Here is a 24,145-nt window from a genome sequence, read left to right as displayed (position 1 = left end):
AAAGGGAAGAGAAAGCAGATGTATTCTCCCAGACAGACAGGTGTACTTACACAGTGGAGGAGACGTTGTTAGCCAGCGAGCCATCATAGTGAGGGATGCCCTTACTGTTGACCACACTGATCTGACCGCCCACAGAGTTAGACACCACACCTGCATGTATGGCTGCTAGACACACTGGAGACGACTGAGGGAGCGAGGAGAATGAGATATTGATTATGATCCATTCATGACTGTTTAGAAAATGTACATTTAGATGTATGGCCATCTTCATAAAATGACTGCTATGTCAATTGAATCCCTGCTGTTGCAGAGAGGGGGTTAGAACAGAGAGAGCGAGAGAGAGATAGAAAGAGAGAGATGATGAGAGGGGTAGATAAGAGAGTGACAGAGGTAGAGAGAAAGGAGAGAGAAGGATGCAGAGATAGAGGAAGGGAGCAGTGAGTCGGTGGTTGTGATTATTCCAGTGTCAGCTGAGAGGCCCAGTGAGGGACAGTAATGGGTTGTATAAGATTTTACAGTGAGATAGATCACAGAGGACAGCTCTCAGCCCCACAGATAACAGGAAATAAGTCAGCATGATGATGTTGTCACTTCCTGGCAGGGGGAACACTGAGTAGCATGAAGAAAAGAACGCTGATCCAAGGTCTGTTTCAAGCCTTTAGAAATGCATCCTTCCAGAGATATCGATCTATACTTCCTTCCTTAATTCCTTCCCTCCTGTCAATTAAAAGTTTGGATTGTTGAAACATTTCTCACTCATTCCTTATTTCCCTTTAGTATTCCCTTAGCTTTCCAGTAACTGACTCAGTAATTTACTGACATCATAAAATGGATCCATCCATGCATATATTAGCAAAACACACACACCAGTGAACACACATTTAGTGAGACCAGTTCCCAGCAGTGGCAGCTAGCTGGTTGAGTGAAGTGGGAAGTCGGATGGTTTTACACACACACACACACACACACACACACACACACACACACACACACACACACACACACACACACACACACGATAAAGACATACACACACACACAAACAGACTTTAACCACATAGTCAAGGCACCCACAAGTACTGAACACTTGCCCTCTCAGCTCTAAAACATCCCAGTAACACACACCACATCCGAAGCAGCACCCCACCAAACCACTAACACAAACACACTGCACTGCTCCAAACCCAGCCACTCGGAGCACAGACCACTTACACACACACAATGCATGCACACAACAAACTCTCTCTCTCATTACAACACATCACACACCAATCCAAAGGGATGGTAGAACAGGTAGAACTAGAGAGGGACAAATTCAGACTGAGAAAGTTGACAGACTGAGAAAGTGTGACAGAGTAAAGGAGAAGAGCATTGATAGAGGGAATGGGTGAGGTGCACTGACCCCCCTGTGACTTAAGGTGTGGTCTAGAGGTCTTCACGGGTCCAAAAAGTTGGACTCGTTCTGAAATGAAACCGTGGCTTTCCTACCCGACCCGATATGCATAAATACATTTTCTAAAAAACGGAGACCCGTTCCAAATGGACCCGAGGACAGTCAGACCCGTTCCGAAAAGGACCGTGGAAAACAGACCCAAACTGACCCGTGCTGGTTCGGATCCAAGAGACCCGTTCAGATCCGTGGGTGTAGAAAGAGAGAGAGAGCGAGAGAAAGAAACCTCCAACTGGGTGCTGCCAGCGCCATCAACAAACATGCGATATTGGCCATGCGATATTATCCACAGTTACTTGTCCTTAAAAACTGCCAATAACAAATTACAAAAAAACGATTTGTTGTGTTTCGATGTGTAGCATATTCAACACTTTATAGTCTATTGTTTTATTGGTTTTTACTTTCCTAAAACAATAATTGTCTACAACACGGTTCAGCTGTCGGAGATTTGAGGGCTAAATGCATCAGGGCATTGCATGCATATAGGCACAGACCTAGGCTTCCACTGTGTGATATTCATATTTAAAAAATACATATTAAAGGAGACAAGCTTAGGCTTAGAGAGACCGAGAGAAAGATGGAGATACGCCATGTTCCCGACATCGACATGGATTTCTTTAAACTTGTCAGATAGGCTACTACTGCTATACAGATATAGGCGTACAGAAGAAGGCTAATTCGTTAATTTTAGATCAGAATATATTTTAGAAAGATAAGCATTATATTGTTAGATTAAAGGAGTAACTCTGGTAGGCCTAAAACATTCTTCCTCACCTCAAGTTCAACTCTCGGAGTCAGTAAAGTCTTTGTCGTCATTCAATGAGAGATGACTTGTTTTCATGCAATTTTTTTCATTGAGAAAAAACATCTTAGTTAGATGTAAAATTCAGCGACTAAGATCTCCTCTGCAAAAACTTCAAAAGTAATGACAGATTTCTTGAGTTATCTTAGATTAATTATATTTTGAGGAAGTGTATACTGACTACAGCGTCTCAAAATGGACAAACAGTACTATTGCCGCATTTTTTCTTGTTTTTCAAAGGAAGGTATTTTAAGGGAGTATGCGAGGACACTCATTCGGTTCACCTAGCCACAGCCGAACTGAAGCATGCTGACGCCTTTAATCCTCCACCCCCTCCCTCTCTGCAGACGACTTTGTCAACCACTTTGAAAAGAAGGTTGACGACATCCGCTCCTCTGACGACATTCACTCAGCCTATTGAGTCCACTGGTCCCACTCACACAGAACTACCCTACGCCTTGACCTCTTCCTCCCCTCTCTCTCCAGATGAAATCCTGCGACTAGTGAGGTCTAGCCGCCCTACAACCTGCCCGATCAAGCCCATCCCCTCCTCCCTTCTCCAGACCGTCTCCCATTCCTCACTTCCCTCATCAACTCATCCCTGACCACTGGCTGCGTCCCCCTGTCTTCAAAATGGCCCGAGTCGCTCCCCTCCTCAAGAAACCAACACCCGACCCCTCTGATGTCAAACACTACAGACCGGTATCCCTTCTTTCTTTTATTCCAAAACACTTGAGCATGCGGTCTCTGACCAACTCTTTGGTTATCTCTCTCAGAGTGCAAAGAACCTTTGCGTGATCCTGGACAACACCCTGTCGTTCTCGACAAACATCAAAGCATTGACTCGCTCCTGCAGGTTCATGCTCTACATCATCCGTAGAGTATGACCCTACCTAACACAGGATGCGGCGCAGGTCTTAATCCAGGCGCTTGTCATCTCCCATCTGGACTACTGCAACTCGCTGTTGGCTGGGCTCCCCACTTGTGAATCCTAAACCAACTACTTTATTGAGGAAAAGTGTAATAATAATAATAATAATATGCCATTTAGCAGACGCTTTTATCCAAAGCGACTTACAGTCATAGTGTACTTACTATGCCTGTGATATGTGGTTGTCCCACCTAGCTATCTTAAGATGAATGCACTAACTGTAAGTCGCTCTGGATAAGAGCGTCTGATAAATGGCTAACATTTAAAAATGTAATGGTTTGAGTGTGAGTATCATAGTACGCCTATCGGTAATTATATTATATTGTGGCAAACAACATTACAGCTGGAACTTAATTTGGCCAACGAAAATGGCTCAACAGAATGAAATCTTAAAAAAGGTTTTAAAACAGGCTAGGAGCTACAATGGGGAAAAAAAGTATTTAGTCAGCCACCAATTGTGCAAGTTCTCCCACTTAAAAAGATGAGAGAGGCCTGTAATTTTCATCATAGGTACACGTCAACTATGACAGACAAATTGTGGAAAAAAAATCCAGAAAATCACATTGTAGGATTTTTAATGAATTTATTTGCAAATTATGGTGGAAAATAAGTATTTGGTCACCTACAAACAAGCAAGATTTCTGGCTCTCACAGACCTGTAACTTCTTCTTTAAGAGGCTCCTCTGTCCTCCACTCGTTACCTGTATTAATGGCACCTGTTTGAACTTGTTATCAGTATAAACGACACCTGTCCACAACCTCAAACAGTCACACTCCAAACTCCACTATGGCCAAGACCAAAGAGCTGTCAAAGGACACCAGAAACAAAATTGTAGACCTGCACCAGGCTGGGAAGACTGAATCTGCAATAGGTAAGCAGCTTGGTTTGAAGAAATCAACTGTGGGAGCAATTATTAGGAAATGGAAGACATACAAGACCACTGATAATCTCCCTCGATCTGGGGCTCCACGCAAGATCTCACCCCGTGGGGTCAAAATGATCACAAGAACGGTGAGCAAAAATCCCAGAACCACACGGGGGGACCTAGTGAATGACCTGCAGAGAGCTGGGACCAAAGTAACAAAGCCTACCATCAGTAACACACTACGCCGCCAGGGACTCAAATCCTGCAGTGCCAGACGTGTCCCCCTGCTTAAGCCAGTACATGTCCAGGCCCGTCTGAAGTTTGCTAGAGTGCATTTGGATGATCCAGAAGAGGATTGGGAGAATGTCATATGGTCAGATGAAACCAAAATTGAAACTTTTTGGTAAAAACTCAACTCGTCGTGTTTGGAGGACAAAGAATGCTGAGTTGCATCCAAAGAACACCATACCTACTGTGAAGCATGGGGGTGGAAACATCATGCTTTGGGGCTGTTTTTCTGCAAAGGGACCAGGACGACTGATCCGTGTAAAGGAAAGAATGAATGGGGCCATGTATCGTGAGATTTTGAGTGAAAACCTCCTTCCATCAGCAAGGGCATTGAAGATGAAACGTGGCTGGGTCTTTCAGCATGACAATGATCCCAAACACACCGCCCGGGCAACGAAGGAGTGGCTTCGTAAGAAGCATTTCAAGGTCCTGGAGTGGCCTAGCCAGTCTCCAGATCTCAACCCCATAGAAAATCTTTGGAGGGAGTTGAAAGTCCGTGTTGCCCAACGACAGCCCCAAAACATCACTGCTCTAGAGGAGATCTGCATGGAGGAATGGGCCAAAATACCAGCAACAGTGTGTGAAAACCTTGTGAAGACTTACAGAAAACGTTTGACCTGTGTCATTGCCAACAAAGGGTATATAACAAAGTATTGAGAAACTTTTGTTATTAACCAAATACTTATTTTCCACCATAATTTGCAAATTAATTCATAAAAAATCCTACAATGTGATTTTCTGGATTTATTTTCCTCATTTTGTCTGTCATAGTTGACGTGTACCTATGATGAAAATTACAGGCCTCTCTCATCTTTTTAAGTGGGAGAACTTGCACAATTGGTGGCTGACTAAATACTTTTCCCCCCACTGTATTACCAACAAAGGTGATTGCCTCAATGGACCATAAAGGAAATCACACTACAAACAATCACCCTCATGCTCTTAAGGAAATTACAAATATTATGGATATATTGGAACTAGTAGATATATGGAGGCTTAAATATCCTGACCTAGTGAGATAAACATGGCGGAGGCTCAATCAAGCTAGTCGTCTTGACTACTATCTTATGTAATTTTCGCTGGCACCAAAAGTTAAAAGCGTGTTGATAGGGGACAGAATGCGGTTGGACCATCAAATAATTGGTATATACATTACTAATACAGAATTTCTGTGAGGGCGAGGATATTGGAAATGTAATCAAAGCCTACTGGATGACAACTTGTTTTTAACCAAGACAGAAGAATTTATAACATACTTTTTCCTACATAACATAGGTACAGCAGATCCCCTTATTGTATGGCACACTTTTAAATGTGCCTTTATAGGCCATGCAATTCAATACTCATCTTTAAAACAAAAACAATTTAGGTCAAAAGAGTTCATCTTACAAAAAGTAATAGAGGAACTAACAGTACAGACAGAAATAAAACTGTAACATAGAGGCACAGAATTTTTTATTTTACCTTTATTTAACTAGGCAAGTCAGTTATGAACAAATTCTTATTTACAATGACGGCCTACACCGGCCAAACCCGGACGATGCTGGGCCAATTGTGCGCCGCCCTATGGGACTCCCAATCACGGCCGGTTGTGATACAGCCTGGAATCGAACCAGGGGGTCTGTAGTGACCACTGCGCCACTGAGCCAGAAAGATGAAGTGTAATATATTATACAAACATAGCGAACTGGATGGAATATGGGGAAAAATGCACAAAAAATGTTTTTAAGGTTTAACATAGAAATGCTACCAAGAATAATTTACAGAAACTTGTTACAAATGACAGAGTCATCCATGATTCACCAAATTATATTTTGAAAGAGGAAGCAAAGTACTTTAAGCATATGTTTTCATTTCATTCTCCTCTATCTCCACTATCTGAAGTTAATTGTAAGGATTTTTTTTCTATTAATAGTGTGAAATTAACAGCTATACAGACAGACTCATGTGAGGGCGTAATTACAGAGGAGGAACTTCTGGATGCAATTAAAGCCTTCAAGTCCGGGAAAACTCCAGGGCTGGATGGCATACCAGTTGAGGTATATCAAAGCTTTTTCGATGTACTCAAAGGTCCATTATTAACATGATTTAACCACTATTATTTGAAAATGGTAGACTATCAGATACTCAGCAAGAAGGTCGGATTTCACTATTACTGAATCAGGACCCAGGTGGTAAATATAAAGATCCAGTCCACCTAAATAACTGGAGACCCCTTACACTTCAGTGTTGTGATGCCAAAATCCTAGCAAAATGCATAGTGCATAGAATCAAAAAGGTATTGTCGGATATTATTCATCCTAATCAGACACTATGAAAAATCTGGGAAATCAGGCCTGGTATTCATAGCTGACTTTGAAAAGGCCTTTGATAAAGTACGACTGGAATGTATATATAAATGCCTGGAATATTTACATTTTGGAGAATCTCTTATACAATGGTTTAAGTTATTTATAGTAATACCAGGTGTAAAATAGTAAATAATGGCTTCTTCTCAGAAAGTATTAAATTGTCAAGAGGAGTAAAACAAGGTTGTCCACTATTGGCATATTTATTTATTACGGCCATCGAAATGTTAGCTAAAGTGAGGGAAAAAAGTATTTGATCCCCTGCTGAATTTGACGAATGTCAAAAATGTTATAAATTGATTTGCATTTTAATGAGGGAAATAAATATTTAACCCGCTCTCAATCAGAAAGATTTCTGGCTCCCATGTGTATTTTATACAGGTAACGAGTTGAGATTAGGAGCACACTCTTAAAGGGAGCTCCTAATCTCAGCTTGTTACCTGTATAAAAGACACCTGTCCACAGAAGCAATCAATCAATCAAATTCCAAACTCTCCACAATGGCCAAGACCAAAGAGCTCTCCAAGGATGTCAGGGACAAGATTGTAGACCTACAAAAGGCTGGAATGGGCTACAAGACCATCGCCAACCAGCTTGGTGAGAAGGTGACAACAGTTGGTGCAATTATTCGCACATGGAAGAAACACAAAATAACTGTCAATCTCCCTCAGCCTGGGGCTCCATGCAAGATTTCACCTCGTGGAGTTGCAATGATTGATCATGATCATGAGAACGGTGAGGAATCAGGCCAGAACTACACGGGAGGATCTTTTCAATGATCTCAAGGCAGCTGGGACCATAGTCACCAAGAAAACAATTGGTAACACACTACGCCGTGAAGGACTGAAATCCTGCAGCGCCCGCAAGGTCCCCCTGCTCAAGAAAGCACATATACAGGCCCGTCTGAAGTTTGCCAATGAACATCTGAATGATTCAGAGGAGAACTGGGTGAAAGTGTTGTGGTCAGATGAGACCAAAATGGAGCTCTTTGGCATCAACTCAACTCGCCGTGTTTGGAGGAGGAGGAATTCTGCCTATGACCCAAGAACACCATCCCCGCCGTCAAACATGGAGGTGGAAACATTATGCTTTGGGGGGGGGGGGTTTCTGCTAAGGGGACAGGACAACTTCACCGCATCAAAGGGACGATGAACAGGGCCATGTACCGTCAAATCTTGGGTGAGAACCTCCTTCCCTCAGCCAGGGCATTGAAAATTGTTTGTGGATGGGTATTCCAGCAAAGAGGAGTGGGACAAAATCCTTCCTGAGATGTGTGCAAACCTGGTGGCCAACTACAAGAAACGTCTGACCTCTGTGATTGCCAACAAGGGTTTTGCCACCAAGTACTAAGTCATGTTTGCAGAGGGGTCAAATACTTATTTCCCTCATTAAATTGCAAATCAATTTATAACATTTTTGACATGCGTTTTTCTGGATTTTTTTGTTTGTTATTCTGTCTCTCACTGTTCAAATAAACCTACCATTAAAATTATAGACTGATCATTTCTTTGTCAGTGGGCAAGCGTACAAAATCAGCAGGGGATCAAATACTTTTAGAATCAAATACTGTATTAAAATTAGATCCAACAATAATATCAAGGGGCTAGAAATCCACGCCTCAAAAACAAAGGTGTCATTGTACGCTGACAATTCATGTTTCTTTTAAATACGCAATTTGGATCCCTGCACAGCCTCATAGAAGATCTAGATAATTTGACTAACCTCCCTGGATTAAAACCTAATTATGATAAGTGCACCATATTACGTATTGGATCTCTCAAAAACACAACTTTTACATTATTGTGTAGTTTACCACTAAAATTACCAACAAAAAGTGGACATACTCAGCATTTATATCCCGAAAGAAGGAAATGATCTCACTACTATACATTTGAATAGAAAGTTAGCCAAATTAGATAAGATTTTCAGGCCCTTTGCTTTGAGACTCGAAATTGAGCTCAGGTGCATCCTGTTTCCATTGATCATCCTTGAGATGTTTCTACAACTTGATTGGAGTCCACCAGTGGTAAATTCAATTGATTGGACATGATTTGGAAAGGCACACACCTGTCTATACAGTGGGGAGAACAAGTATTTGATACACTGCCGATTTTGCAGGTTTTCCTACTTACAAAGCATGTAGAGGTCTGTAATTTTTATCATAGGTACACTTCAACTGTGAAATACGGAATCTAAAACAAAAATCCAGAAAATCACATTGTATGATTTTTAAGTAATTAATTTGCATTTTATTGCATGACATAAGTATTTGATACATCAGAAAAGCAGAACTTAATATTTGGTACAGAAACCTTTGTTTGCAATTACAGAGATCATACGTTTCCTGTAGGTCTTGACCAGGTTTGCACACACTGCAGCAGGGATTTTGGCCCACTCCTCCATACAGAACTTCTCTAGATCCTTCAGGTTTCGGGGCTGTCGCTGGGCAATACGGACTTTCAGCTCCCTCCAAAGATGTTCTATTGGGTTCAGGTCTGGAGACTTGCTAGGCCACTCCAGGACTTTGAGATGCTTCTTACGGAGCCACTCCTTAGTTGCCCTGGCTGTGTGTTTCGGGTCGTTGTCATGCTGGAAGACCCAGCCACGACCCATCTTCAATGCTCTTACTGAGGGAAGGAGGTTGTTGGCCAAGATCTCGCGATACATGGCCCCTTCCATCCTCCCCTCAATACGGTGCAGTTGTCCTGTCCCCTTTGCAGAAAAGCATCCCCAAAGAATTATGTTTCCACCTCCATGCTTCACTGTTAGGATGGTGTTCTTGGGGTTGTACTCATCCTTCTTCTTCCTCCAAACACGGCGAGTGGAGTTTAGACCAAAAAGCTCTATTTTTGTCTCATCAGACCACATTATCTTCTCCCATTCCTCCTCTGGATCATCCAGATGGTCATTGGCAAACTTCAGACGGGCCTGGACACGCGCTGGCTTGAGCAGGGGGACCTTGCGTGCGCTGCAGGATTTTAATCTATGACGGCGTAGTGTGTTACTAATGGTTTTCTTTGAGACTGTGGTCCCAGCTCTCTTCAGGTCATTGACCAGGTCCTGCCATGTAGTTCTGGGCTGATCCCTGACCTTCCTCATGATCATTGATGCCCCACGTGGTGAGATCTTGCATGGAGCCCCAGACCGAGGGTGATTGACCGTCATCTTGAACTTCTTCCATGTTCTAATAATTGCACCAACAGTTGTTGCCTTCTCACCAAGCTGCTTGCCTATTGTCCTGTAGCCCATCCCAGCCTTGTGCAGGTCTACAATTTTATCCCTGATGTCCTTACACAGCTCTCTGGTCTTGGCCATTGTGGAGAGGTTGGAGTCTGTTTGATTGAGTGTGTGGACAGGTGTCTTTTATACAGGTAACGAGTTCAAACAGGTGCAGTTAATACAGGTAATGAGTGGAGAACGGGAGGGCTTCTTAAAGAAAAACTAACAGGTCTGTGAGAGCCGGAATTCTTACTGGTTGGTAGGTGATCAAATACTTAATTACTTAAAAATCATACAATGTGATTTTCTGGATTTTTGTTTTAGATTCCATCTCTCACAGTTGAAGTGTACCTATGATAAAAATTACAGACCTCTACATGCTTTGTAAGTAGGAAAACCTGCAAAATCGGCAGTGTATCAAATACTTGTTCTCCCCACTGTATAAGGTCCCACAGTTGACAGTTCATGTCAGAGCAAAAACCAAGCCATAAGGTCGAAGTAATTGTCCGTAGTGCTCCGAGACAGGATTGTGTCGAGGCACAGATCTGCGGAAGGGTACATGTTACAGGGTACAGGTGGCTTCGGGACATGTCTCTGAATGTCCTTGAGTGACCCAGCCAGAGCCCAGACTTGAACCCGATCGAACATCTCTGGAGAGACCTGAAAATAGCTGTGCAGTGACAGTCCTCATCCAAACTGACAGAGCTTGAGAGGATCTGCAGAGAAGAATGGGAGAAACTCCCCAAATACAGGTGTGCCAAGCTTGTAGCGTGTCGTAGTAATTATTCTAATCAAAGGAGAGACTTTTAGATTTCTTCAAAACCATCCAACTTTATTAATAATTACTCCAATAATGGAGCGTTAATGGTCACCCAATGGTGTAGAGTTAAGGCCCAAATAAGCAGGGTTAGGCTACAACTCTTTATAGTCTTTGAGTCCTCGTGACAAAGAACAGATTTGTGAATTTATACAAAAGGTACATTGTGCTCTCATGCAACAGACAGCAAGATTTACATGGCGCCAAATATCTGTCTATAGGTCATTTACTACTTGTTTATACAGAAATACTAATGCAACATGGGACACTAGGTCCTTCCCTGAATTTATGAAGTCCAGTGTTCGTTAATAACCTGGAGGGAGGGTTCTCCTCACCCTGGCAGTCCAGTGTTCGTTAATAACCTGGAGGGAGGGTTCTCCTCACCCTGGCAGTCCAGTGTTCATTAATAACCTGGAGGGAGGGTTCTCCTCACCCTGGCAGTCCAGTGTTCATTAATAACCTGGAGGGAGGGTTCTCCTCACCCTGGGAGACCGGTGTTCGTTAATAACCTGGAGGGAGGGTTCTCCTCACCCTGGCAGACCAGTGTTCGTTAATAACCTGGAGGGAGGGTTCTCCTCACCCTGGCAGTCCAGTGTTCATTAATAACCTGGAGGGAGGGTTCTCCTCACCCTGGCAGACCGGTGTTCGTTAATAACCTGGAGGGAGGGTTCTCCTCACCCTGGCAGTCCAGTGTTCATTAATAACCTGGAGGGAGGGTTCTCCTCACCCTGGCAGACCAGTGTTTGTTAATAACCTGGAGGGAGGGTTCTCCTCACCCTGGCAGTCCAGTGTTCATTAATAACCTGGAGGGAGGGTTCTCCTCACCCTGGCAGACCGGTGTTGGTTAATAACCTGGAGGGAGGGTTCTCCTCACCCTGGCAGATAGACCAGCATTTCACAGACACTACTCATGGATTGGAGTGTTGTCTTATCACCAAGCCATCGTAAATCTACTGTCAGCGTTGAGCCTCAGAGGCTCCTCTCGGAAGAACAGACATTGTGAAAGTACTAATATAAGAATACATTCTAATATAAAAGTAATGTGATTAACAGAATGTAGTAATTCTACCACAAGCGTCATACCCAAGAAGACTCAAGGCTGTAATCGCTGCCAAAGGTGCTTCAACAAAGTACTGAGTAAAGGGTCTGAATACTTACAGTACCAGTCAAAAGTTTGGACACACCTACTCATTCAAGGGTTTTTCTTTATTTTTTACAATGTTCTACATTGTAGAATAATAGTGAAGACATCAAAACTATGAAATAACACATATGGAATCATGTAGTAACCAAAAAAGTGTTAAACAAATCAAACTATATTTTATATTTGAGATTATTTTAAGTAGCCACCCTTTGCCTTGATGACAGCTTTGCACACTCTACGCCAGCTTCATGAGGTAGTCACCTGGAATGCATTTAAATTAACAGGTGTGCCTTGTTAAAAGTTAATTTGTGGAATTTCTTTCCTTCTCAATGTGTTTGAGCCAATCAGTTGTGTTGTGACAAGATACATTTACATTTAAGTCATTTAGCAGACGCTCTTATCGAGAGCGACTTACAAATTGGTGCATTCAATTTAGGATAGCCAGTGGGACAACCATTCCTTTTTTTCTTTTCTTTTTTTTTAACGATTACTGTTATACTATTCCAGGTATTCCTTAAAGAGTGTCACGATCGCCAATGAAGTAGGACCAAAGCGCAGCGTTGGGAGTGAACATGATGACTTTAATGTTGAATACACGACAAAACAAAACACGATCCGTAAAGTCCTCAGTACACCGACTGAACATAGAACAATAACCCACAACCACAAGGTGAAAACACACAGTTTAAATATGGCTCCCAATCAGAGATAACGAGCCGACAGCTGACACTCGTTACCTCCGATTGGGAGTCACCTGACCAAACACGGAAAACAAAACCAATACCAAACACAACAAATGAACACACCCTATACCCAACACAACCAAATGAATACACCCTGGCTCAAACAACACAGTCCCGGAGCCAGAGCGTGACAGTACCCCCCCCTAAAGGCGCGGACTCCGACCGCGCCTACACCCCAAAATAGGGGAGGGCTGGGTGGGTGTTGCTCCTCGGAGGCGGCTCCGGGCTTGACCACCACCCCACTTCACTCCCCCCGTAGTGCCCCCGGTCCGATCTGACCCAGCTTGCTGGATCAGGACCTCCAACGCGCGCCCCTGGCTTGGTGCGTGGAGGACGAACGGGCCTTACCAGGCTGACGACGCGCACCACTGCCTTGGCGCGGGGAGCAGGAACGGGCCGGACCGGGCTGACGAAGCGCACCCTTGACTTGGTGCGGAGAGCGGGACCGGGCCGGACAGGGCTGACGAAACGCACCACAGACTTGGTGCGGGGAGCAGGAACGGGCCGGACAGGGCCGACGAAACGCACCCTAGGCTTGATGCGTGGAGCCGGAACGAGCCTCCCCAGGCTGACGACTCGCATCCCTGGCTTGGTGCGAGTAGCAGGAGTGGGCTGGATCAGGCTGACGGCTCGCACCCTTGGCTTGGTGCGAGTAGCAGGGACGAGCTGAACCAGGCTGACGACTCGCACCCTTGGCTTGGTGCGAGTAGCAGGGACGAGCTGAACCAGGCTGACGACTCGCACCCTTGGCTTGGTGCGAGTGGCAGGAACAGGCCGGACCGGGCTGGCGACGCGCACCGTAGACTTGGTGCGGGTGGCAGGAACAGGCCGGACCGGGCTGGCGACGCGCACCGTAGGTTTGGTGCGAGTGGCAGGAACAGGCCGGGTCGGGCTGGCGACGCGCACCGTACACTTGGTGCGGGTGGCAGGAACAGGCCGGGCTGGGCTGGCGACGCACACCGTAGGCTTCGTACGTGGAGCAGGAACAGGCCGGGCTGGGCTGGCGACGCGCACCGTCCATTTGGTGCGAGGGGTCGTAACAGGCCGGACCGTACTGGGGACACACACCACTGGCTCTACCCCGGGAACTGGAACGGGCCGGACCGGACTGGTAATACACCCCAGTACCACTCGCCGTGCCTCTACATCTCCTCTCCCTACTTTGACCAGTGGCCCCCGTAACCTGGTGGCCTTTTGAATTCGCCCCTTCTCTGCCTCCGTCAGCCCCGTCGTCCATGCCCTGTGCCCCCCCCTAAAAATTTCTTGGGGGTGCCTCTCGTCCCTCCGACGCTGCTCCCACATCCAGGCTGCCGACTCCTGGACACGCTGCTTGGTCCTTTGATGGTGGGTTATTCTGTCACGATCGCCAATGAAGTAGGACCAAAGCGCAGCGTTGGGAGTGAACATGATGACTTTAATGTTGAATACACGACAAAACAAAACACGATCCGTAAAGTCCTCAGTACACCGACTGAACATAGAACAATAACCCACAACCACAAGGTGAAAACACACAGTTTAAATATGGCTCCCAATCAGAGATAACGAGCCGACAGCTGACACTCGTTACCTCCGATTGGGAGTCACCTGACCAAACACGGAAAACAAAACCAATACCAAACACAACAAATGAACACACCCTATACCCAACACAACCAAATGAATACACCCTGGCTCAAACAACACAGTCCCGGAGCCAGAGCGTGACAAAGAGGTAGGGTTTCAAGTGTCTCCGGAAGGTGGTCAGTGAAGGTAGGGGGGTATACAGAAGATAGCCCTATTTGGTAAAAGACCAAGTCCATATTATGGCAAGAACAGCTCAAATAAGAAAAGAGAAACTACAGTCCATTACTTTAAGACATGAAGGTCAGTCAATACGGAACATTTCAAGAACTTTGAAAGTTTCTTCAAGTGCAGTCACAAAAACCATCAAGTGCTATGATGAAACTGGCTCTCATGAGGACTGCCACAGGAAAGGAAGACCCAGAGTTACCTCTGCTGCAGAGGATAAGTTCATTAGAGTTACCAGCCTCAGAAATTGCAGCCCAAATAAATGCTTCACAGAGTTCAACTAACAGACACATTTCAACATCAACTGTTTGTCACGGTTTCGGCCGAGGCTGCTCCTTCTTCTTGTTCGGGCAGGCTTCGGCGGTCGTCGTCTCCGGAGTACTAGCTGCCACCGTTCTTTGTTTTCGATGTTTGTTTGGTTTGGTCTGTTTGGTACACCTGTTCTCGTTTAGTGTTGATTATGTGTCCTTTAAGTTCTCGTTGTTTCTGGCATTTGTTTGTGTGTAGTTGTTCTTTTGTCAGCTGGAGCAGTCAGTAAATTTTTCTCTATTTGTTTTGTTTATAGAGAGTCCGCACTTGTTGTGCGCATTTGTTGCATTTTGCTCGTTTACGCAGTGTGCGTAATTTTCTCGTGCCTCCGGCTCTGTTTTGTAGCCGTGTCATTTTGTCTTGACTAAAGACTTTTGGACTAGCCTCTGTGTCCTGCGATTGATTCCTACACCACATCCACGCCTTCTGACACTGTTCAGAGGAGACTGCGTGAATCAGGCCTTCATTGTCGAATTGCTGCAAAGAAACCACTACTAAAGGACACCAATTAGAAGAAGAGACTTGCTTGGGCCAAGAAACACAAGCAATGGACATTAGACCAGTGGAAATCCAGATTTGAGATTTTTGGTTCCAAACGCCATGTCTTTGTGAGACGCAGAGCAGGTGAACGGATGATCTCCGCATGTGTGGTTCCCACCGTGAAGCATGGAGGAGGCGGTGTGATGGTGCTTTGCTGGTGACACTGTCTGTGATTAATTTAGAATTCAAGGCACACTTAACCAGCATGGCTACCACAGCATTCTGCAGCGATAAACCATCCAACCTGGTTTGCGCTTAGTGGGACTATCATTTGTTTTTCAACAGGACAATGACCCAACACACCTCCAGGCTGTGTAAGTGCTATTTTACCAAGAAGGAGAGTGATGGAGTGCTGCATCAGATTTACATTTACATTTTAGTCATTTAGCAGACGCTCTTATCCAGAGCGACTTACAGTTAGTGAGTGCATACATTATTTTTTACACTGGCCCCCCGTGGGAATTGAACCCACAACCCTGGCGTTGCAAACGCCATGCTCTACCAACTGAGCTACATCCCTGCCGGCCATTCCCTCCCCATACCCTGGACGACACTGGGCCAATTGTGCGCCGCCCCATGGGTCTCCCGGTCGCGGCCAGCTACGACAGAGCCTAGATTTGAACCAGGATCTCTAGTGGCACAGCTAGCAACCTTAGACCACTGTGCCACTCGGGAGGAGATGACATGGCCTCCACAATCAACAGACCTCAACCCAATTGAGATGGTTTGGGATGAGTTGGACCGCAGAGTGAAGGAAAAGCAGTCAACAACTGCTCAGCGTATGTGGGAACTCCTTCAAGACTGTTGGAAAAGCATTACAGGTGAAGCTGGTTGAGAGAATGCCAAGAGTGTGCAAAGCTGTCATCAAGGCTACTTTGAAGAATCTAAAATATAACATATATTTTAATTTGTTTAACACTTTTTTGCTTACTACATGATTCCATATGTGTTATTTTATAGTTTTGATGTCTTCACTATTATTCTACAATATAGAAAATGGCAAAAATAAAGAAAAACCCTTGAATGTGTAGGTGTGTCCAAACTTTTGACTGGTACTGTATGTAAATGTGATATTTACGTTTTTTCTATTTTAAATACATTTGTTAAAATTTCTAAAAACCAGTTTTTGCTTTGTCATTATGGGGTATCGTGTGTACATTGATGAGGGGAAAAAACTATTGAATCAATTTTAGAATAAGGCTGTAACGTAAAAAAAATATGAAAAAAGTAAAGGGGTCTGAATGCTTTCCGAATGCACTGTATATCAGACCCGACCCAGATCCGAGACAAAAGTCAGAATTTAGGACCCGGACCCGCTCGGGTCCCAGGTCGGATCTCAGAATTTTGGGTCTGGTCCAATGAGCAGCAGATAGCAACGCTCCATGGCAACTAATGTCAGACTGACTCTGGGTGTAATGGTTGTAACCCCTGTTTGGCTGAACATGGACAACCAGGGATCCTTTTCTGCTATGTAATCTGCAACACCGCCTACACAAGCTCAGAGACACACACACACCACCAGTCACAAACACACACACACACACACACACCAGTCCGCTCAGCACCCTCCTCCAGCTGGGCTGAATTAGCAGACCATTCCTTCGGCCAAACAATTAGCTCACCTCCCTACAACCCCTTCCCCTCCTCTGTGCTTTTGAGACACCCGCCGACACACACAAACACACCCCCTTCCCCTCTACTATGCCTCTGAGCCACCCCTGGGCCTCCCCTCATCAATAACACCCTCATTCTCCATCTAGCCTCCCTCCCCACCCCCATGGGCCCCCCGACCCACCCAGGTATGAGGTCATCAGCCAGAGACTACCTCAGCCCCCATGACCTCAGACACAGCCGGGGCATTGTGATGTCATCACCCTGGGACGTGCATACATACTGCTGAGAGAGGGCCTGTTTACATAGTCCAGAGAGAGAGAGAGAGAGAGAGAGAGAGAGAGAGAGAGAGAGAGAGAGAGAGAGAGAGAGAGAGAGAGAGAGAGAGAGAGAGAGAGAGAGAGAGAGAGAGAGAGAGAGAGAGAGAGAGAGAGAGAGAGAGAGAGAGAGAGAGAGAGAGAGAGAGAGAGAGAGAGAGAGAGAGAGAGAGAGAGAGAGAGAGAGAGAGAGAGAGAGAGAGAGAGAAAAAAAGAGATACAGAACAAGAGAGAGAAGGGAACATAACCATGAAGTGAGTCATGGCTTTGTGGCCAGTTAGTTCCTGTGGGGTAGTGGTGGAGGTGCTGCTAGGTATTGAGGGTTCAGCAGGACAGAGAGACAGACTTGGTGTGTGTGTGGTGGGTGAAGGGGGGCAGTGTGAATCATCTGGGAACCGTGCGCACACCACAATGACTGGCACACTCAGACCCCCACACACACAGACATACACTGGCGCCTGCACACACATGCAGGCCCACAGACACACACTCACACGAACACAGGCACGATTTACGTGTGCAAATACTTATTTTTCTTAAAACTGCATTGTTTGTTAAGGGCTTGTAAGTAAGCGTTTCACTATAAGGTCTACACCTGTTGTATTCGGCACATTTGTGTCAAATAAAATTTGATTTGAAACCCTTATCTGTGTAATGTGCATATACTCACATCTCTGTAGCCGTGGGGTATGGTCCCAGAGATCTCCCCAACAGAAGTCAGGCATCCTGCTGGACAGTATCTGGTGAACTCTGCCTCAATGAAGTGGATTCCTTTGTCTAGACAGGTGATCAGATCTATAAAGACATACACACACAGATCACATTAACTCAGCTCTCGCTCTGTACTACACCCTGTCTAGGTAGACACACACACACACACACACACACACACACACACACACACGGACACAAGTGGAACAGATACGCACGGACAGACAGACACATATGGACAGACACGTACGCATGGACACAGGCAGACACACACACACCCAAGGGGATAACGTTCTAGACAAACACTGAGGGGATGACCACAAGGTTAGAAATCCCCATCCAGTCACTGAGGGTGACAACTGGAAAACTCCCCCGCCTGACCATGCTAAGGCCTGGTTTGACCACACTGGACCGTGGTGGGTATTGGTCATGTCATGATCAAGCAGTGATTCAACCTGTTGTGTAACCAAAGCAACTGCCAGTCACCAAGGACAGCATTGGCTCTGACGCTCGTCGGATTTGGCAGGGATTGCAAACGATCACAGATTCAAAGGGAAACCCAGCCGCGAGCTGCCCAGTGACGTGAGCCTACCAGACGAGCTAAATGCCTTCTATGCTCATTGCCTTCTACGCTCGCTTTGAGGCAAGCAACACTGAACCATGCATGAGAGCACCAGCTGTTCCGGGCGACTGTGTGATCTTGCTTTCCATAGCCGATGTGAGTAGGACTTTTAACACCTTTAAACAGGTTAACATTCACAAGGCCAGGGGGCCAGACGGATTATCAGGATGCGTACTCAGAGCATATGCTGACCAGCTGGAAAGTGTCTTCAATGACATTTTCAAACTCTCCCTGACCCAGTCTGTAATATCTACATGTTTCACGCAGACCACCATAGTCCCTGTGCCCAAGAACGCCAAGGTAACCTACCTAAATGACTATCGCCCCGAAGCACTCACATCTATAGCCATGAAATGCTTTGAAAGGTTGGTCTTGGCTCACATCAACATCGCCACCCCAGACACCCTGGACCCACTCCAATTCACATACCACCCCAACAGATCCACAGATTACGCAATCTCTATTACACTCCACACTGCTCTCTCCCACCTGGACAAGAGGAACACCTATGTGAGAATGCTGTTCATTGACTACAGCTCAGCGTTCAACACCATAGTGCCCTCAAAGCTCATCACTAAGCTAAGGATCCTGGGACTAAACACCTCCCTCTGCAACTGGATCCTGGACTTCCTGACGGGCCGCCCCCAGGTGGTAAGGGTAGGTAACAACACATCTGCCACGGTGATCCTCAACACGGGGGCCCCTCAGGGGTGCATGCTCAGTCCCCTCCTGTACTCCCTGTTCACCCATGACTGCATGACCAGGCACGACTCCAACACCATCATTAAGTTTGCCGACGACACAACAGTGGTAGGCCTGATCACCGATAACGATGAGACAGCCTATAGGGAGGAGGTCAGAGACCTGGCCGTGTGGTGCCAGGATAACAACCTCTCCCTCAACGTGACCAAGACAAAGGAGATGATTGTGGACTACAGGAAAAAAAAGAGGACTGAGCACGCCCCCATTCTCATCGACGGGGCTGTAGTGGAACAGGTTGAGAGCTTCAAGTTCCTTGGTGTCCACATCACCAACGAACTATCATGGTCCAAACACACCAAGACAGTCGTGAAGAGGGCACGACAAAGCCTATTCCCCTTCAGGAGACTGAAAAGATTTGGCATGGGTCCTCCTGACCGGTTGCATCACCGCCTGGTATGGCACCTGCTCGGCCTCCGACCGCAAGGCACTACAGAGGGTAGTGCGTACGGCCCAGTACATCACTGGGGCCAAGCTTCCTGCCATCCAGGACCTCTATACCAGGTGGTCAGAGGAAGACCCTCAAAATTGTCAAAGACTCCAGCCACCCTAGTCAGACTGTTCTCTCTGCTACCGCACGGCAGCGGTACCGGAGTGCCAAGTCTAGGTCCAAAAGGCTTCTCAACAGCTTCTACCCCCAAGCCATAAGACTCCTGAACAGCTAATCATGGCTACCCAGACAATTTGCACTGCCCCCCACCCCATCTTTTTACGCTGCTGCTACTCTGTTAATTATTTATGCATAGTCATTTAACTCTACCCACATGTACATATTACCTCAACTACCTCAACTAGCCGGTGCCCCTGCACATTGACTCTGCACCGGTACCCCCCTGTATATAGACTCCCTACTGTTATTTTATTTTACTTCTGCTCTTTTTATCTCAACACTTTTTTGTTGTTGTTGTTTTATTTTACTTCTTTATAAAAAAAAATGCATTGTTGGTTAAGGGCTGTAAGTAAGAATTTCACGGTAATGTCTACACCTATTGTATTCTGTGCATGTGGCAAATAAAATTTGATTTGATTTGAGGTAGTCACCTGGAATGCATTTAAATTAACAGGTGTGCCTTCTTAAAAGTTAATTTGTGGAATTTCTTTCCTTCTTAATGTGTTTGAGCCAATCAGTTGTGTTGTGACAAGGTAGGGGGGGGGGGTATACAGAAGATAGCCCTATTTGGTAAAAGACCAAGTCCATATTATGGCAAGAACAGCTCAAATAAGCAAAGAGAAACGACAGTCCATCATTAATTTAAGACATGAAGGTCAGTAAATCCTGAAAAGTTTCTTCAAGTGCAGTCGCAAAAACCATCAAGCGCTATGATGAAACTGGCTCTCATGAGGACCGCCACAGGAATGGAAGACCCAGAGTTACCTTTGCTGCAGAGGATAAGTTCATTAGTTACCAGCCTCAGAATTTGCAGCCCAAATAAATGCTTCACAGAGTTCAACTAACAGACACATTTCAACATCAACTGTTCAGAGGAGACTGTGTGAATCAGGCCTTCATGGTCGAATTGCTGTCAAGAAACCACTACTAAAGGACACCAATAAGAAGAGGAGACTTGCTTGGGCCAAGAAACACAAGCAATGGACATTAGACCGGTGGAAATGTGTCCTTTGGTCTGGAGTCCAAATTTGAGATTTTTGGTTCCAACCACCGTTTCTTTGTGAGATGCGGTGTGGGTGAACAGATGATCTCTGCATGTGTAGTTCCCACCGTAAAGCATGGAGGAGGAGGTGTTATGGTGTGGGGGTACTTTACTGGTGACACTGTCTGTGATTTATTTAGAATTAAAGGCACACTCACACGCATTCTGCAGTGATACGCCATCCAATCTGGTTTGGGCTTAGTGGGCCTATCATTTGTTTTTCAACAGGACAATGTAAGGGCAAATACGACAACAGAGCAGAACCACATGTTTTTTTCCCTTAAGATGGCCATGTGCCAGACATTCACTGGGAGAGTAAAAAAATACCTCAAAAACAAGGGAAAACAAATTGAATTGGAGAGAATCCGGACACTTTTTGCACTGGTACAATATAATTTTTTTAAAATTGATTTTATCACTTTTATTGTCCTCCAGGCTGTGTAAGGGCTATTCTACCAGGAAGGAGAGTGATGGAGTGCTGCATCAGATGACCTGGCCTCCACAATCACCCGACCTCAACCAAATTGAGATGGTTTGGGATTAGTCGGACCGCAGAGTGAAGGAAAAGCAGCCAACAAGTGCTCAGCATATGTGGGAACTCCTTCAAAACTGTTGGAAAAGCATTCCAGGTGAAGCTGGTTGAGAGAATGCCAAGAGTGTGCAAAGTTGTCATCAAGGCAAAGGGTGGCTATTTGAAGAATCTCAAATATAAAATATATTTTCATTTGTTTAACACTTTGTTGGTTACTACATGATTCCATATGTATTATTTAATAGTTTTGATGTCTTCACTATTATTCTACAATGTAGAAAATAGTAAAAATAAAGAAAAACCCTTGAATGAGTAGGTGTTCTAAAACTTTTGACCGGTAGTGTAGTTAAATAGTTAACCAAATAGATACCCAGACTATCTGCATTGACCCCCCCTTCGCACTAACTCTTTTGACTCATCACATACGCTGCTGCTACTGTTTATTATCTATCCTGTTGCCTCGTCACTTTACCTCTGCCTATACGTACATATCTACCTCAATTACCTCGTACCCCTGCACATAGACTCAGTACTGGTACCCTGTGTATATAGCCAAGTTATCGTTACTCATTGTGTATTTATTTCATTGTGTTATTATTTTTCTATTTTTCTCTCATTGTTGGGATGGGCCCGTCAGTAAGCATTTCACTATTACAAGGCATTTGACAAATAACATTTGATTTGATTTTGAGCAGAGTGGTTGTGCAAACTGCTAACCAACATCCCAACACTCACCCCTCCCCCTCTAAAAACAGATGAGTCCCTCTCTTGATTGATTTGCTTGCCTTTCCTATACTGGTGATGCAGCACGCTGGCCCAGGCATTGTCAAGGCACGGACAGACCGGTAGGATTGTCGAGTGTCTGCCGGCCGAAAGTGTAGATGGGTGGGTGTTAAACCGGAACTAGTACACTATAAGTGGGGTGTATGGGGACATCATTAAGTGTGACACATGATGTACCATGTATGAAATGGTAATGGCGAAGTAAACATTGGACATTTACACCGGCAGTAACGTTGTCAGACACCCTTATTAGCCCACGCACCTCTAAACAAAGTGCCGCCTGTAATTTGCAAACCGATTCTACATGTAGAAGCGGGCGAAAATGACTTCCGTCAGTCGGTTGACATCCTAGATGGCTATTCTAGGTAGATAGGCTTGGCCTGCTCTGCTAGGTGGCTATGCTAACCCCAGAGGATGATGTGTAGGCCGGGTCTACATTATTTTATTTATTTAACCAGGCAAGTCAGTTAAGAACAAATTCTTATTTACAATGACGGCCTACCCCGACGCTGGGCCAATTGTGCGCCGCCCTATGCGACTCCCAATCGGATTGTGATACAGCCTGGATACAGCCGAGATGCACTGAGATGCAGTGCCTTAGACCGCTGCGCCACTCAGGAGCCCACATTAGCTCATTCCTGCCTCTATACTGGAGCTCACAGTGATGTTATCTCAATATAACACTCTAACGTATGAATGTGCAATAACAAATCCATCTGTCTTTCACCCCATCTCTTTCTCTCTCTTCAGTAATTTGATATATTTCTTTCAGAGTATGCGAATAAAAAAAACTTGGACAGGATCAATCTCCAACCCCCCTCCCCCTCTCTCTCTCTCTCTTCTTTGTCTCTTCAATTCAAATGGACTCCTCCCTTCTCCCACCTTTCTCTCTCTCTCAATTTCAATTCAATTCAATATAAGGCCATTATCTCAATAACCCTGCTTCCCCCTTTAGTATCCTCTTATCTTCCTTTGCTGTCAATCCACTCATCTGTCTCTTCCCTCCCCACAGTACTCCAGGGAGACTGGTGATGTAGACAGACTCCTGACACAACAGAAGTGTGACCACACACGCTGGATCTGCACTGCCCTAATGGCTCTCAGTACACACACACACACACACACACACACACACACACACACACACACACACACACACACACACACACACACACACACACACACACACACACACACACACACACACACACACACACACACACACACACACAGAGTCTCTGGACACTTCTGTGTAAGTCAGCACACATACACACACCGGCTCTTGTAGTCTGCAGAGATGTACAGCTCTTTGGAGTGGTGTGTGACAAAGCCCAGACACACAGAGACAGGGTAGGATTAATCTAAGGGTTCTAGATCAAATCAAAATCTAATACAACAGGTGTAGACCTTACCGTGAAATGCTTACTTACAAGCCCTTAACCAACAATGTAGTTTTAAGAAAATAGAGTTAAGAAAATATTTACTAAATAAAAAAATTAAAAGTTACACAATAAAATAACAATAATGAGGCTATATACAAGGGGTACCGTTACCGAGTCAATGTGTGGGGATACAGGTTAGTCGAGGTAATTTGTACATGTAGGTAGGGGTATAATGACTATGCATAGATAATAAACAGCAAGTAGCAGCAGTGTAAAAACAGAGGGGGGGGGGGGCATTTGATTAATTGTTCAGCAGTCTTATGGCTTCGGGGTAGAAGCTGTTAAGGAGCCTTTTGGACCTAGACTTGGCGCTCCGGTACCACTTGCCAATGCAGTAGCAGAGAGATCAGTCTATGACTAGGGTGGCTGGAGTATTTGACAATTTTTTGGCCCTTCCTCTGACACCGCCTAGTATATAGGTCCTGGATGGCAGGAATTTGGCCCCAGTGATGTACTGGGCCGTACGCA

General features: G+C 45.3%; 1 protein-coding gene across 1 annotated transcript in view; it reads right to left on the bottom strand.

Annotated features, from left to right (window-relative positions):
* Nucleotides 1-24,145, bottom strand: part of LOC311143939 (discoidin, CUB and LCCL domain-containing protein 2-like) — a 41,837-nt gene that overhangs the window by 9,897 nt on the left and 7,795 nt on the right. Inside the window, exons 4-5 of the mRNA XM_084179834.1 lie at nucleotides 17,847-17,971; nucleotides 51-184 (exon numbers count right to left, since the gene is read on the bottom strand). Coding sequence (XP_084035960.1) covers nucleotides 51-184; nucleotides 17,847-17,971 — 259 coding nt within the window. The remainder of the gene's footprint in view (nucleotides 1-50; nucleotides 185-17,846; nucleotides 17,972-24,145) is intronic.

Source organism: Coregonus lavaretus (assembly GCF_964263955.1).
Source record: "Coregonus lavaretus genome assembly, chromosome: 16".
Taxonomy (NCBI): Eukaryota; Metazoa; Chordata; class Actinopteri; order Salmoniformes; family Salmonidae; genus Coregonus; species Coregonus lavaretus.
Note: the sequence above shows the minus strand (reverse complement) of the source record. Positions and strands in the feature narration are given on the sequence as shown.